The 17708-nt window shown below is 41.1% G+C and overlaps 1 protein-coding gene across 1 annotated transcript in view; it reads left to right on the top strand.

Moving 5' to 3' along the window:
* The first annotated feature begins 3439 nt into the window (after positions 1-3439).
* LOC144761885 (mucin-like protein) overlaps positions 3440-17708 on the top strand; it is a 507595-nt gene continuing 493326 nt past the window's right edge. Inside the window, exons 1-3 of the mRNA XM_078647097.1 lie at positions 3440-3530; positions 11071-11238; positions 16771-16950. Coding sequence (XP_078503223.1) covers positions 3489-3530; positions 11071-11238; positions 16771-16950 — 390 coding nt within the window. The 5' untranslated portion in view covers positions 3440-3488. The remainder of the gene's footprint in view (positions 3531-11070; positions 11239-16770; positions 16951-17708) is intronic.

Genomic DNA, 17708 nt, shown 5'->3' on the forward strand with positions numbered 1-17708 from the left:
ACAACATCTACATTTAAACATTTGAATGCTAATAAATAAACTGATTTTGACTCCCCTGAGACTCACAGAGATGAACCAGGGATAATAAAAACATTCCTGACACCACCACAGGGAACATTCAGTATCAATGAGTACTAGAGACTCATAGCCAGTACAGTTCCCCGTTCTATGTCCTGCCTATAGTCCACGGCTACCTCCAGTAATGACAGATAGGCTTGCTTCACTTATACCAGATTTCTCCATTTTAATCCCCCTGAGAATGGTGATACCTGTAGAAGAATGTAGGACAAACTTGTTGCCAGAGGTGGGTTGGGACCAGGAAATGTATCTGGTACTGGTAACAAGAATTGGCGAAGTCAGTAGGTCGGGAGTGTTCTACATGTATATGATGTTATACAGAATATCAGAATGCAGCAAAAGAAAACTCACAGAGAGGCAGTTAAATACTGGTCAGTTGGCACACTGGGTGAAGCACAGGATTCTAGTTCACATGTTTTAAGTGCCACCCTTAATCACAGAGGAACATGTGGAATAGAAAGCTAATGTATACATTTTTATACCAACCACAGGGCTTTATCACATCATCTACCTCGAAGTTAATGAATTGATTTAGGTGGAAGGTCTTTGCATACATTTTTGGATTAGACAGTTATTGCCCCCATACACTTTTGTCCTCAAAGAAGTATATCTAATGTTCAAAAGTATTTGCTAGGAGAGATCTGTGGAATCGAGGGAACACATCACCTGCTTGTACTCCCTGAATCATTTCACCCTAATACTATTTTTGTTATTATTATTTTTATTATAATTATTATTATTAAATGTTATTTCATATAATTCTTACTATCACGTTTGCCTTTTGAAATATCTATAAGAGCAACATGAAGATGATGATCCACCATTGCCGATTACCATGCTGTTCTCTTTTGTATTAATGGCTTTTAAAAGTTCCATGTTTGTGGACACTAACTGAAATAGGACTTGGATAATGAGAATTTCTAGATATTTCAGCTTGCTGCAATATTTCAAAGAGGACACTTTAGTTAGGTAAATGTAATCAGTAGTACTATTTAACAGTGTTTGCTTAGACTTTCTTCAGTTAATTTTATATAGATCAAGGCTCCAAAGATTTCCATAATCTGCATTGCACTGGAAAGTGTTTAAGGTAATTTTTATATATTCAACAAATACTATTAATTTTCTCACTTACACTACAAGATCCCTTTTGCCTACCTACACTACCTACACTACCTGAACTCCATTGCTAAGGGTTCCAGCCACATGCCTTGTGAAATTAGTGGAGCCAGCTAGTGCCCCTACTATGTGCAACAACACAACAGTGAACACAGGACTTTTAAGGGATACTAGTAGCTAATCTCATTTCAGCCCTACATGAGGCACTCATATTGTGTTCGGCAGTCGACACAAACATCGAGCTCATCCAACATTGGGACCTGATTCACAAAGGTAACTTCCTTTTACTTTTAAGTAATTTAAACTTTTTGAGTAAGTTTACTATTTTTTGGATATTTACAAATCGGAGTATAAATTTACTTCAGAAGTGTAACTTACATGTCCCCATCAAATTGAAGTGCAACAGGCTTATTCACAAACTGCATGGGTTATACACAAAGGTAACTTACACTTTTGAGTAACTTACACTTTTCAGTAAGTTTACTACTTTTTAGCTGTTCACAAAATCCAAGTATATATTTTCTTTAAAAGCGAAACGTACATCTCTCCACCAACCTGAGAGGCCTGGGCACTCTGCACAAAGGTAACTTACACTTTAGAGTAATTTACCCATGTAAGTTACTTTTACTCTTTCAAGTAACTTTGCACTCGGATTTTGTGAATTGCAAAAAGTAGTAAAGTTACTCGTAAGAGTAAATTGCACATACTCAAAAGCTTAGGTTACCTTTGTGAAGTAAGATGCTTGACTTTATGTATTTTCTTAGGGTCCTTAAAAAATTGGAAGCAGAAGAAAAGTAGTTTGGGGAGAATAGAGATTTCTTGCACTCTTAACTAAGTTTAATCTGTGCTCAGACGAAGCTCGTCCTCCATTAGAGATTGAAGAGTTTGAGGATTTGTGAGCATTACCACTTTTAGATTTTGTAGATTCTGAAGGTCACAGTTCCATCTAACTTGGCTTTTGGGATCCAGCTCTTAGTGTGAGATTTCAAAATTATATTAGGGATCTGAGAATGCATCTTATAAAAGCAATCAAACACTGATTTTGTAATGTTCTTTTTAAACCCTGGCTTTGTAAAAGGTTGTTAGACCTGTCATCCTTAGGGTGGTCTTCCCCAAAACCTTTTCCCTGCTCACTTCCTCTTTTTGCTAATTCTTTTTGTTGACCTTAGAACTTTGAGCGCTTTAGCACTGCTGACTAGTGCTAAAGAGCATCTGCTTCTCCCCTACACATGATAACATTGGTGTATATGGTGTATACATAATTGCCATATTTAGTTTACTTATAAGTTCCTTGTAAAGTCGTATACCATATACCCAGGTCCTGTAAATTGAATGCTACTCGTGGTCCTGCAGCACTGATTGTGCCACCCACACTAGTACCCTTTCAAACCTGTCTCAGGCCAGCCACTGCAGGGCCTGTGTGTGCAGCTTACTGCCATTTCGACTTGGCATTTAGAACCCTTGGCCAAGCCTTAATCTCCACTTTAATAACACATAAGTGACGCCCAAGGTAGGCCCTGGGCTGTGTAAACATTTGATGCAATATAAATGATAAACGTAAGCTACCTTGCAACCAACACTAATGGCTGATTTAGTAGTGGAGGGCAGTAACAGTGGCTCTGCCAACAAAGCTAGCCCCTCCTCCTTTAACCTCCGGCAGTGTTGATTTCCAAATCTATACTGAGCCTGCGCTGCCAGACGAGCTAAGGCGTAGTTGTTACTCCACCAAAAATGAAAGTGAAATTGCTGCCCAGTTTAGCATGACGGCCTCCCTCCCAAGTCTGGCAGAATTAGCTTGCATTTGAATGTTGGATAATTTTCACGAAGTGATAGCCATTGTGCCCTTAAAATGCAGCAACATTTTAGGGATGCAAACAGTGTGCCCCTACAACAGCACACATGCCCAACGCTCAACATGGATGACATAAATTCCACCATCCAGTACAGTCATTCATCGATTTTTCACTAAGGGTCATTCACAATACTCCCTGCACCCAAAAGTAGCCTTTTCTCTGGCAGCAGGGTAACCCTGCAACACTGACGGATTGAACATCCATTAACACTAAATAGGCATTTAACTCTTTGATGTTTCAAAATGAGGCATAGATATATCATAGTTTCAAATTATTAAACGTTCATGTTGTACTTTGTTTTTATTTCACCTAATTCTCGATTAATCATATTGTGATATGATCTCAACAGAAAGTCGGCTTTATCCATACGGCAATACTGTTGGAGATTCACAAGTTAATGCAACCAGTAGTGATGTAACTTCCCCTTTCATTGTTCCGCCAATGGGATTCCCTTTTCTGGGGACCACACGAGACACACTGTATGTAAGTATATTTTATAACCTTCTTATGTGAAGAATGCATCTTGCTAAATGTTCCCGCTTGATATTTTCACAACTACAAATATGATTCCGAGGGCAATAAGACGTTAACCATATGAGAATACAAACTTCTCTTCTGCTGAGTTTGAAATGTGCACATTCTTGATTTTCTGTTTCTATCAATTATGGTCATTATTTCTTTCACAAAAAATTACATGCATTCTTTCCATTTTTGATTTTGTCTATAAGGAGAAGGTGTACATAATGTTTGGAAAACCAAGGTTGGTAGTTTTTTAGACATATGCTTCGCACGTGCACCTGGTTTCAGGAACGGTCAGTGACATGGTTGTCTTGATAATTTGTAGACACATCAACTCATCTGTTACTGCACCCTCTAAATGACATTTCTGGCATCATAATAAGAAGAACCATGGGCAAGATGCCAGCCATTTTCGAGTAGTGGGAACAATGCAGAACTATCATACTCACATGAGAGGAAGGCAGAGTTGATCTGTGCCCCCATTGCGAAAGAAGTTCGGAGAGTTTCCTACTTGTTCTTCGGCATCTTTGGAGATAGGAATAATGTACCGCAACATGCCTCAGACCTGAAAATGGTAAATGTGCAGCTTCATTTTGTTTTATTTATTGCATTCTTAGACCATTTTTACCAAAATGTTGTACTAAAATGAAGTAAATTATCCAATATCAGTGGCCATCTTAAAATCATCCTTAAGAGGAGGCTTGCAGGGTCCTCTTTCTGTGCACCTGAAATAAAGGTTACAGAAAAGAGAGCAGCACGAGCAGCGATAGGAAGAGTACCAACAGGAAGTAGAACCAAACTACAGATAAGAGATGCTTAAAAAGCCAAAATCTCCAATGACAGTCTATAGGAGCATTAGAGTGGGACCTAGGTTCAATTTGAGGCTAACAACAACGGACCCCTGTTCAGTTACACAAAGTGTGTTGGTCCCAGTGAAAGGGATTTTGTCACTTTTTTAAAAAAGATGTTGAGATTATTTCTGAACCCCACCACAGAAAGGGACTTTATCATTTTTTGAGAAAAAATATCCTCCTTGTGGCCACTGTGAAACTGAAGACTGGATACTTTAAGCAGGTTTTTCCCACTGGACCATTTCTTGCTAAAAATGTTCTAGTTCCCAAAGCAGAATGGGACAAATATTTTTTTCAGAGGTTGTTAGTTAGATCTGTCAGCCCTAGGGTGGTCTTCCCCCAAAATGTTCCCCTGCTAGCCTCTGTAAACTTTACATCTGCTAACCTATGCTACAGTGCTCACTCCCCTTAACAAGGTTTGATTGACTTATCCACAGTTAGCATATTTTATTTACCTATAGGTCCCTAGTGAAGTGCACTACGTGTACCCAGGGCCTGTAAAACAAATACCACTAGTGGGTCTGCAGCACCAATTGTGCCACCCACACTAATAGTCCTGTAAAACATGTCTCAGACCTCCCACTGCAGAGCCTCTGTGTACAGTTAACACTGTCATATCGATTTGGCATTTAAAACCCTTTTTCACATACAAAACTCTCATTTTATTACATAATAGACACCCTTAAGGTATGTCCTAGGTATCCATAGGGTAGGTTGCTGTGTAATTAAACGATAGGGCATGTACCTTTAAGTTTAACATTTCCTGGTAGTGAATAACTCCCAAATTCCTATTTCACAACTGGGAGGCCTACCCCTCCCATAGGTTAACATTGAGGAGTCCTTGTTGCATTTAATAAGCAGTACTCACAAACTGGAAGAAGGTACATCTGTCATATTAATGGGATTTTAATGGTAAATCCTCTTTAGTGGTAAAGTTTAATTTACCATTACAATTTTTAAAATGCCACCTTTAGAAATATGCTATTTTCTGCTATTATCCTTGTTTGCCTACAGCTTGTCTCCAATACACGTCTGGGATGGGTGACAGCTGGGCTTTGTGCATTCCCTCTAGACAGCCACACACAAAGGGAGCTTAGGTGTGACCTGGTGGGCCATACACATCCTGATGGGCTATCCTGGGCAGGATGGGAGTTAGTAGCTGGGCACAGTCTTACACATACAGCTTAAAAGGCTGTATCCTGTCCACACACAAATTACTGCTTAACCCCCTGTAGTGAGCCTAGAGCCAGGGCAGGAATGGAGGAACCCTGTGCACTTCAAAACCCTTCTTTGAGGTCTCCCCCACTTCAAAGAACTGGGTATAAGAAATGGACTTCTGACCCTACCACTACAGTACATTTCTGGACATGTGGATTCTCTGCCAGGAAGGAGGACTACTTTGCTGCTGAAGGACTGTCATTCTGCTGGACTGCTGTTCTGGAAGATCTACTTTCTTGCTCTGCTGACCTGCTGCCTGCTGCCCTCCATGTCTGGATGAGAAGGGCTGCAGCCACATCTCTTGAACCCACAACCAGAGTGACTCCAAGGGCTTGCTATCTTGCCTCCTGGTTGAAATCTTAGGGACATAAAAGACTTACAACTCACCTGCTACAGCACAATAACTCTGCTATCTGTGAGTCTGCCCTGCCAATGGGTATCCAGTTATCTATCCGAAACCATCAGAATCCACGCATCTCCATCTACGCAAGGACTCAAACCAGCACATCTCCTCCACGCGGATGCATTATCATCATTACAATGATCGACTCTGACCTATCATCAACTGTGGGGTCGCATTGACTCCATTCTTGACGAATCGCCTCCTCTGCACCCTGCATCTCGTCTTGGCTGATTATGCAACCATGGAACTTTGTAGCTGGCCGAGGCTGGTTGCTGTATCTGACCCGTGCTCCACCATGATCAGCCTCAACTTCTGGATTTGACCCCATCTAGCGTGACTAGAAAGCCCCAGTTGGAGCTTTATGCACTATATTTCAATTCGTTTTAAAAAAATTCATAACTCAGGTTCTCCTTATTGGATTTTTGTTGTTTTGGTCTTTTCTTTCATTAAATTAAGCTGTATGTTTCTAACCATGTATGGTATCTTTTTGTTTGGTGTTTATTTTTACTGTTTGAAGTATTGCACAAATATGTTACACATTGCCTCTTAAGTTAAGCCTGACTGCGCTGTGCCAGCTACCAGTAGGTGATCATAGGTTAATTTAGAGTGTTTGTGACTTTCCCTGATTAGGATTGTGGTTTTGCTTGGATAGGGCGCATACTGCTGCCAACCAGAAACCAGATATCTAACAGGGGTGCTAGGAGAATTGAAGGATGAAGCTGAAATTCAATCCAATGCTGTGGAATTGAGGTGGTATACTTTTTCCCTCCGGCCCACTTCATGCTCTGGTGCTCGGGAGGAAACATTTCTCAAAGTGGTCAGATTTGTCTCGGACCTAAACAACCACAGATGTAGACCTCTAAGGTCCCACAAGGAGGGCACTTAGAGACTCTCAGGGTGTCTGGCAGAGGTTAACAGCAAAGTTCAGATGCTACTGATCAGTTGGCCATTTCCAGGAATAAACCTCTTGCAGCTTGTTGTGTCCATGTAGCTACACAGGAGGTCAAAAAACGGACCCTTAGCATCTACTTTCTTTGTCCTGAGTACAAGAAGGAGCATGTCCCATCCCTCAGTGCTCCTCTAATGTCACAGACTGCAGGCCCAGTCCTGTTCTGTTCTTCTTTAATTCTAGAAAGTGTTCTGAGAAGGATTCTCTGGGGTGACACATTTATGCCTGCTACCAGCTTGTGGGTGGGGATCACTCTTAGGCACTTCTTAATCAATGGGCTAAATATTCCCTGGGGCAATCCTACCCACTTTTCCGCAATTCCTGTTTGACTTACTGCAAACAATCCCACATTGCCTCTCACTCTCAAAATCCAAGACAGAGAATTATTCTCCATTTGTGCATAGCCTGCATGCACACACAGAGGTGTGGCCGGGGTAATGAGTAGTCCCATCCTCTGTGATCACTCAAAACCAGTTCTGGAGTAGCCTTCCTTCCACTGACTATGGGGACAAAGGCTGGGGTTTTGACCGGTTTACATTTGTGTGTGACAGGACAGGCCCCTTTAAAGTTATTTAAGGTCCTGGGCCCTCTCCGTCTGGCCTTCTGCCAGGGAAAGAAAACACCTCCCCACTCCCAGGTCATTGTCTCTGATCTAGGAGCTGTTTTCACACCTCTTTCACAAGTAATTCAGGCCAAGTACATGCTGTGCAGTTGCTGGGGAGGTAATGGAAATAAGCCTCCAGCAGCTTCAGGCAGGATAAAGGTAACTGTAATGAAAATTAGCCTCCAGCAGCCTTAGGCAGGGTAAAGGTAACATTGTTATTGAGTTTATACAATCAACAGAACATTGCAGAAAAGTTTGACTTGTTAACATTTTATTAGTTAAGTGTGTCTTCTCTGTGCCAGTGCTACCAGGGGTGAGCTCAGGTTTAAATTACTGAAACCTTTAGCGGACCTAACAAGAATAGTGATATTATTGCTTGCAACAGGCTACCACCCACCCCAGCTAATAGTTCACTATCTCACAGTAATGTAAATAAAGAGATTGAAAGTGGCACAATTTGAGTAGTTATTTTTTGATCTTTAAGGTTTTCCAACAAGTGCTATCAAAGCACAATGCTTTCCAATTCATTTTCTAATGCCTGTATCAGGTATACAATAGCAAATATTCTAGAAGAATGGAAATGGAGAATAAGGAGATCCCCAGGAGAACAAATATATTGTTTTAATTTTTACAAAGGTATACAAACCAATAAAAACCATCGGATTTTATTAAAATGTATGTTTAGACCCAAGTTCTTTCAAGCATAAGGCCTTTCAATTAACATTTAAAGTGTCGGATTTGGGAAGAGAAATCTTTGGTATACTTTGTTTTCCATAATGTATTGTCTAAGGCTGGAATATGGCAGTAAGTAGATATCCAGTGTGGAAAATCTAATATTTGAATGTTAATGATATTAAATCAATAAAAATAGCTTATCACCATATTTATAATCTTGTAGTTGTGACATGAGAAGTCACCACTTATAATGATGACTGTGATGTCAATTAAGACACACTAACAGACGACAATGATCACTGGAGACTGTTGCAATCTGTTGTAGGCTCACCCTGCACGCCAAAGAAAAACAGCTTGAGCACATCAACTTGTCACAGGTTGGAGGTTCCATAGCTAAAATACAATTATGAAAAGTGCTACCATGGGATAAAAATGTATTTTTTTCTCAATTGTTGTTTGGTGTCTGTTAAAGTCTGCCACCTGGTAATGTATACGGCAAAGAACTCTTCTCTAGCTCCTAATATTTTTTTAGTATATTTTGGGGCACATTATCGCATATACTAATACTAGAGAAAGTGAGTCATACATAGAAGCAATAGGTGCACTGACCACTTGCTAAACTTGGGGGCATATTTACAAGGAGTTAACGCCACAAAAACGTAACTTTTTTTCGACATTCTGGTGGCTTTAAGTCCTTTGCCTTATTTACTGGACGGCGTTATGCCACTTAATGTGGCTTAACGCCGCCTTGTAAATAATGCCCCTATGCACGCAGAACTTACCGCGAAAGCGGTATGCAATTGGTGTTGCAGTGGGTGTTGCAATGGGTGTTTTTCCTCAACACCAAAAGCTTTTTGGCGCTGCCACATATTTATAAGGTATGGGGCAGTGCTAAAAATATCGCCAGGGAATACCTGGTCTTAAACAGGCGATAGGCGTAGAAACTTTTCATTTCTTCTCATATTTTGCTCTTTCCATGTGTGCTACATTCTGCAGCACAATAGAACCAGCAAATCACCTGTAAAGATTGTTTATTGGCAGAAAGGTGTCCTCTCCTGCACATAAACAATTACCCCAGCAGCGTAGGCACACTTGCAGATGGCACAGCGCTAGGGGAAACGCGGGGGTGCACTGCCTTCTTGTAAATACGGCACATCCTTCCGTTTCGAAACTGATGGAGTGTGGCATTACCAATTTTGGCGTACCACCACGCTCTAAGAACTCAGGGGCATATTATCAAGGGATTTATCTCCGCTTTCTTGGCTTTAAAAGCCAAGAAAGTGGAGATAAAATGATCTCCCTATCAGCAACAGGGTGCTAACACGCAAATTCGCATGTTAGCACCCTTTTTCTCTACGCTTCCCCTTGCATCTCTAATGAGATGCAAAGGGGGCGTTCCAGAGAAAAATAATAGGAGAAATGTTGATAAGCGACATTTCTCCTATTATCAAGGATTTCGCTAACCCTGTTAGTGATAAAAAAAAAGCAGCGCTAACCGCGGTTAGCGCTGCTTTTTTTACACCTGGTATTTTCCTGACTTAGCCATGATATCCTATGGAAGGTGGACATCATGGCCAAGTTTGTGAGCCCCTATCATCAAGCTAACGCCAAACTTCGAGAGATTATCGTTGGTTTTCCAGCGATAATCTCTCATTTGGCAGTTAGCAAGAGGGTTTTTATCACTTCTGAGATAAACCTTGCTAATAGCAAGTTATCTCTGCGATAATTTCCGGCGATGCTTAGCGTTAAAAATTCGTTGCTAAGCCTCGTTAGCGATAAATATCGCTAATCCTTGGTAATATGCCCCTCAGATTTTCCAAACTCATGTGGGAGAATATAGACCAGTTTAGTGATCACATCATGCTATTATGAAACGTATTTAGTGGGATGAATCTCAACAGATTTAGGTTGTAAGGAAACAGTAAGGACAAGTAAAATACTGCAGAATCAAACAAGCATTGGCAAAGCTAATAGGTTTGGGGGCTAGCAGCCAACCTATGGTTTTGCCGTTAATATGTTTTGTAAAACTTTATTACAAAATTATTTTTGTTTCATCAAAAAGCAAATGCTGTGCCAGTAGTTCTTGGCACTAAGCAGGGCTACTTTTTCAATGTAAGTGCACATTGAGCTAGAGTAGAATGCCGTAACTGACAGTGAAGAAGCCAGTGAATGAAGTGGGCTGACCCATTGTCACATGCTGTAGGAGGACAAAAAATGTGATTGGCACAAAAACAGACATAATGATATGAAGTATAGCAAATATATATGTTGTATTACAAAAGTCAAAAAGTCTTGGATGACTCCAAACCTATAAAAAGAGGCGAGCTCCAGCATTTTGCAAGTTTTGAAATATTACAAGAATGTAAACTGTCTGGGCGCATACAGATGGGCTGCTATAGAACACAGCGCCTCAGTGTGCTGGTCTTTTCACGTTAAATCATGTTTTACTCTAAGGAAAACAATGTACTATGAGAGATACCGATGTTTTAATTATTCTGCTCAATGAATGGTGCCGAGTGTGTGTGCTGCAAAGGGATCACAAATCTGCTTTGCCAGCAAACTTAACTGCATACCACATTCTTCCCATTCCATAAGGAATTGTATTGCAACTATAGTGCTGCAAGCCATTGTGTTCCATCAATGAATTCTTAAACTAAAACAATCGTTAAATGGGCTACTTGTTTCACTGAATATGGGTTTTTACTTTCAAAACAAGAATGAAGCGGAACAGAACACTTCAGAGTAATGTTTCTTTATTTGTAATTAAATGCCTATTAGATGCTGACCATCTCCTGTGGTTTTAGTTTTCAGATAATGGACTTGTTCTCTTCCAGTCCTTCGAAATAAATGAGAAGTACCTTTATCCTAATCCATTTAAAGATGGCTTCACAGGAGCAGAAGGCACAGCCATGCTTGCTGCTTTTTGGGAAGATGCAGATCTCACTTTAGGAAATGGATCACTTTGGTACAAGGTCAGTAGATGTTGCACAAATTGTTACCCTACTTGAAGCATTGTAAGTAATGCCATTGGAAAATACAAACTTTGCATTAAGTGATGTGTTTCATATTATTGTGATGCCCATAGTGGAGACATGCTCTTCCACTTCTTGACTCTGTTACTGTAGCCCATGTATTTATTCAAAACGTTTTTTCCTGAACGCTGAGACCTGAGCAACATGGCTGATGCCCGGTGGAGTTGCTGACAGCTAATGAGGAGATTGGCCCTGGTTTCCTCCTCGACCGTCACCTACCCAGCCGGACATTGGTCACAGTTCTTCCTCGTCTCCCTGCCATGGCTCCTTCCTCTCCTTCCTACGATTTCTCTCAACCTCGTTTGTTTACTGTACCTGACTATGCTATTTTAACTGATGCAACTTGTAACGCAATGTTCCTCTGGTATAGCACTCCAATACCTCCAGGTCTAGCCAGCGCTATATAAACTTTTTAGATGTACCTTGTAATGCAACAATCCTCTGGGTAAGCACTCTGATACCTCTGGGTCTAGCCAGCGCTATATAAACTTCTGAAATCAAATAAACTCAAAACTGGTTTTCGTGAACGCTGAGACCAGAGCAACATGGCTGATGCCCGGTTGAGCTGCTAGACAGCTAATGAGGAGATTGGCCCTGGCTTCCCCCTTGACCATCACCTACCCAGCTGGACATTGGCACAGTTCCTCCTCGCCTCCCCGCTATTACTCCTTCCTCCCCTCCCTCCTACGAATTCTTGCAACATTGTTTATGTGTACTGTACCTTACTATGCTCTTGTGACTGATGTAACTTTAAATGCAATGATCCTAAATGTAAAGCGCTCTGATACCCTCTTCGGTCAAGTTTGCGCTATATAATACTTTATAAATATGTACTTGCCATTTAACCTGCCCACCAAGATCTAAGTCAGGCCCTTCGTTTTGAATTATTAAGCCATGTGAAGCTCCAAGTGCATGTTTTACGTGGCTTAATAGGAAAAAAGGGACACAGTTCATAGTGCTGGCTTGCTTTACTTTGCGTCGAGGATGCATTCCATGAGTGGAGCATGGGTGTTGTTGTGCATCCACACATAGATTTTGAAATAAAGCCAGATTTACTAAGGTCTGTAAACCTGAGTTTACACCAAAATGGTGCACCTACCCGAGGAAGGCGTAAGGAGGAGAAATATCTTAATTTCTTCTCTTTACTTCCTTATTCCATGTGAGCTGCATTCTGCAGCTTGCATAGAAAGAGGAATATGCCTGTAAGGATTGTTTTTGTGCAGGAAGGTTTCCCTTAATGTAGCACACGCATCCTTGTGCCATGCGCAAAGGTGCCTTCATTGGTGCTAGGCGGCCTGAAATGCGTCATCACTCTGAGAGAGTTGAAGTGCATGATATCTTAGTAGATATGATGCATTTTTTCTCTCTCCCTTTGACATAACACAGCTTTGTGTTGTCTCAAAGGATAGTAAATTTCCCCCAGTATCAAATTGTTTGTGTCTGTGCATCACTACACAACATACTAGCTATTTATTATTACTTAAAAACAACTTAGCCCTCATTCTGAGGTAGTTGTTCAATTGTTTGCAAAAATCACCTGAGTGGAAATATGTTTCCTGCACAGAAAAAATATGGGGCCTGATTCACAAAAGTAATCTGAGACAAAACTCTAACTTTATGACTTTTGGTATTCACCAAGTGCATTTAGGGGTAGTAAAGTTAGGATTTTGTCTCAGTTAAACTTAAGTTTTGGTCTTAAGTTTAACTTAGGACCAAAACGTACGTTTAACTGAGCCAAAGAGGGTCATTAGGATGGCGGGTGGACTCCCCACCACCCTAGCGGCAACGGGACCGCCCACCTGCCATGCGGGATCCCGCCACCCTAATTATGATGCGATCACCACCGCTGCGGTCGCATCTTGCGATTTAACATTGCGGCAGGTGCTGCTGGCTGCAGCACCCGCCACAATGTGAAATGGCCATGTTGTGCATTTCCCTGCACAACGTGGGAGGCACTGCGCGGTGCCTGCCACCTAGTGCATGAAAATGGAGGTACCATGGGTACCCCCCCAGTGCAATTGCAACCGGCCCCCAAAGCCAGTCTCTGTCTGCCTTTTTGCAGCAGGGAATCTACCGCAAAAAAACAGACGGAGATGCCCACGCCGCCGCAATGATTACCTGGTTCTGGGTTCCGCAAGGCGGGCGGAAAAGGACCGCCTTGCAGGACCATGGTGGTCGGTCTTTCCAACTGCCATGGAACAATAGTGATTCCCACCGCCATCATAATATGACAGTGGGTAAATCACCTTTTGATGGCAGGCGGATCGCCACCGCCGGGCCGGCAGTGGTGATCTGCCCACCATCTTAAATCAGCCCCAAAGTTTTGGTCTTAAGTTTAAGTTTTGGTCTTAGGTTTATCTTAAGACCAAAACTTTAGTTTAACTGAGACAAAGTTTGGACTTAAGTTTAAGTTTTGGTCTTAAGTTTAACTTAAGACCAAAACGTAAGTTTAACTGTGACAAAATCCTAACTTTACTACGCCTAAATGCCCTTTGTGAATACCGAAATTCATTAAGATTTTGTCTCAGATTACTTTTGTGAATCGGGTCCATGGTGTTTGCTTTGTTTGCCCTACGTTGGCAGGGTATGCCCAGACGTGGATCCCTTGCTCACTTTGCCACTGGATTCAAGCTAGTCTGGCTGATGAAGGCTGCTAGCCTGAAACCGGTCCCAGGATTCTTGTTTCCGGTCCAGGGAAGACATGGCTTGGCAGTTTGGTCTGGACTGTTCCCATGAGGCACTGGGTCAAGATTGATTTGCATATAGCTGTGTCTGAACTGGGGTGGCGAAGTGAGCTAAAGAATGATGATGGATTCAACCCAAATCTGTGACTGGGGGTGAGTGTCTGAAAAGTTTCAGTGCACCGTCCATTATCTCGTTGTGTTTACTTTGCTCTCGCTAAGTTGGCAGGGTATGCCCAGATGCGGGTCCCTTGCTCACTTTGCCACTGGATTCTAGCTAGCCTGGCCGATGAGGGCTGTCCATGATAAGCTTCCGTCCTTAACCTTATGATGAACTCACGTCAACCACAATTAACTTTTTTTGCATGAAATCCTGAAATATATCATTTTGCGGTGATTCGAAAATAATTGGCAGTAGTTGTACATATCATAAATTTACAGTTTTTGTTACTCAACCAGCCATTTACATGTAGCACAATTCATTTTAAAATGAATGTATGAGCATTTGTTCTACAGTCTGCTTTTTTACCAGTTCATACTGTGTCCAGATATTTATAAGCAAAGGCGTCCTGTGGTAAAGAAGATCACAGAGGACTTTCCTTGGTATTCTAAGCAGAAATAAATGAGAACAAAAAAATCACTGTGGGGCACAGTGGATGGGATACATGCTCCTTAATCATCTACATATCACCCATGAATGGTGTTTCAACTCTATTTAAAATGTGTTATTGTTCAGGATAAATAATAGCATACACAATACCTGAGGGCAGTATCGAAAGAAGAAACATTGACAGCAAAGCAGGAGGTGGGAATAGACAACCTTAAGGCTTCAGAAAATTAACAAATAATGGCAAAACCAATCGGTCTCTGCACTAAAAGGCTCAGCTATTCATTTTGCCAGTACTTTTTCCCAGTTGCATGCATGAGCATGCATCAACATGCATGCACGCACATGCTTCACAATTCTGTAATAGGCAGTCTGCTAAAGAAAAATCATTCCAAAATGGCTACGCATGGAGATTGGTGCATGCTCATGCATCTTAAAGCAGGTTGCCGTTTTAATTTACTGATCTGACATTGCGGATGGTCATGTTAGACCAATTAAAAGAAAAAAAGATAAAGCAAGTCGCTCAAAACATATTAGTGGATCAGAGGTGTAAAAAATTATAGATATTAAACACCAGAACTTCGGACAAAAGAAACGAGCTATAAACCTCCCACAGACAGCACAGTGGACATTCACATGTTTGAAATAAACACTTCCCAACACTTTTACAAATTCTCAATAACCAAAACAAATATTACTGCCCAAAAAGCATGACCTTGAACTTTCTTTCATACTGCAGGGTTAAAAATTGTTTACAAATACACTTACAATTCAGATTTTGAGTGAACCTGTTGCATGTCTCTCTGCCGTAGTATTCTTAAGCACATATTTTTATAATTATCTTTTGCACATAACTTTGGGCTGCTCCTTCTGTTGCCTTAATTTCATTCTTAGCAATTATCATCCATAAGGGTTGCAGCCCAACTGAGCATCAAGGGCCAGATGTTTGAAACATTTTACCGGTCGCAAACGGGCAGGTAGAATGCTTTTTGGCATGTACCAACCCTATTTTACGAGTTGTTACCCTATTACCGACTCGCAAAATAGGGTTTTGTGAGTCACTATTAGGAAGGGGCATTTTAAGGGAGTCCCTTACTTAGAATGAGTCACACTGATATGTAGGAATATTTTGTGACCAGAAATATGGTCACAAAACATTCTCAGTTACCACCAAGTTCAAATTGGTCGTAACCCATTTGCAAACGGGGAGGGGTCCCTAAGGGACTCCCTTTCCCTTTGTGAATGTGGGCGCCAGTTCACCAATCCGTCCTTGCATCCATCAATTTGCCCTCTCATCCATTCACTCACCAATCCTTCTTGTCGCACATTTAGTCACCCATTCTTTCATCAAGTCACTCTCTCCCTCATCCATCCGTACATCAATTCCCCCAACCCATTCACCCACCCACATGTTCATCTTTGCAGTCACTCACTCATGCAACTACTCTCCTCTCCATTCATTCTTCCATCCACTCAGAATGCTAATTCCATCCATGTATTCATTCACCCACCCTCCTAACACTGGAGGGTGCATACATGCTTCCAACTGCTCCAACTGCCTACACATCAATCCATCCATTGACATCCTTTCATCTATCGCCACCCCATCGATCCACCCAGCCATTGCTCCACCACGAGTTCACTGATCGATATTGAGGAACATTCCATTAAAAATAGAACCATTGACTTTTTGCATGTTTGTTTCATTCAGTATTATGTGTCTCTTTCTAAGTTTGGGTGTGTGGCACTGGTAATGCTACATAAGTAATTTCCTCTGTGTCTGGCAATACTGTTCTAGTGTTTAAGGTACTGCATGTTGAATCCTTGTCCAGGTGCTCTTTCTCAGTGACCACCTTAGATTGGATTGATTTTAGTACTCAGTTAAAGAACACTTTTTTTGCCATCGCTCAGTAGTCTGATTTATGTTATCTGGGTGGACGAGTTTACAAGTTCATGGCATGGGAGTTGCAAACGCATGTTGCCATGTTCAAGGTTTCACTGAGAGGGATGTTGGCTATCCTTTTCACATTGCAAAATGGTCTTGCTAGGCATTTAAAAGAGCACCTCACTGTATGGTGAATACTACTGAAATTTAAAAACAGACACTTCCTATGCATCAATCGTCTTATCACACAGCCTGCACCTAAACATTTCAACCTATAACCATTTTCATGTTTCCTTTAGATATACTCCGCTGAAGACGCCAAGGACTTCTATTGGCATGTAATTAACAATAGAACATCAGAGGAAGTAAACCGATACTTCGCTGCTGAGCTGAAAACACCATTCGTCCCACAGTGGATTTTGAAAATAACATGGGACCGCATATTACCTGTTTCTATTCAAGTTGGCAACCCGAATGAGGTAAAACAAATGCATTGCATGAAAATTAGAATGTTGCAAGGAGATGCTTTCACTGAAAAAAACAATGTAGGGCTCTTCTCTCTGTTCTCCACTGCAACATCTTTTTCCTAGGAAAGTTAAGTTACGTCTTTCTCTTCAATAAAACACAGCTAGTCTATTCATTTTCAGAACATATGGATAGGAAACAGCTATCCATGGTTGCTCCTGAAATATTCCTAATATCAAACCCGTATTGCATGCAAGGTTGAAAATGTGTAACAGTAGTATACAATGTTTTTTGAATTCCTGACTTCATGAGCCTCTTGGATTATGTCTTCAGACACAGATCCAAACAATATTAACACATTTGTATCAAAGTTGGCCAGCACTGTTATGGGTACTTCTCTGCTCACAAAAACAGAGTTTATCATTTTATCTTGAGATTTGCTTGCTTTGAAGGAAATGTACCTTCAACCTTTGTGTTGCAACACGTGGGGCTTGGGTTTTCCAAGGAGCACAGCTCTGGTGAAATTAGCTCCTCACAAATTGCACTGTAAACATTGCCATAATGAAAGACGAGGACACACATACACACACTCCACCGTAGCACAGTTTTGCACACAATGCATCTACAAATACAAAATATTCATGTAAAGAAAGGAGATCAGGAAACCCTAATCAATAATATAATTAAAATGTATTTAATAATTACCTAATCATTCAGTTCAGTATCATTATCACACTTCTAAAACTGTATTTAAAAAAAAGTGGAAATATGC

Source organism: Lissotriton helveticus, chromosome 6, assembly GCF_964261635.1.
Source record: "Lissotriton helveticus chromosome 6, aLisHel1.1, whole genome shotgun sequence".
NCBI classification, from domain to species: domain Eukaryota; kingdom Metazoa; phylum Chordata; class Amphibia; order Caudata; family Salamandridae; genus Lissotriton; species Lissotriton helveticus.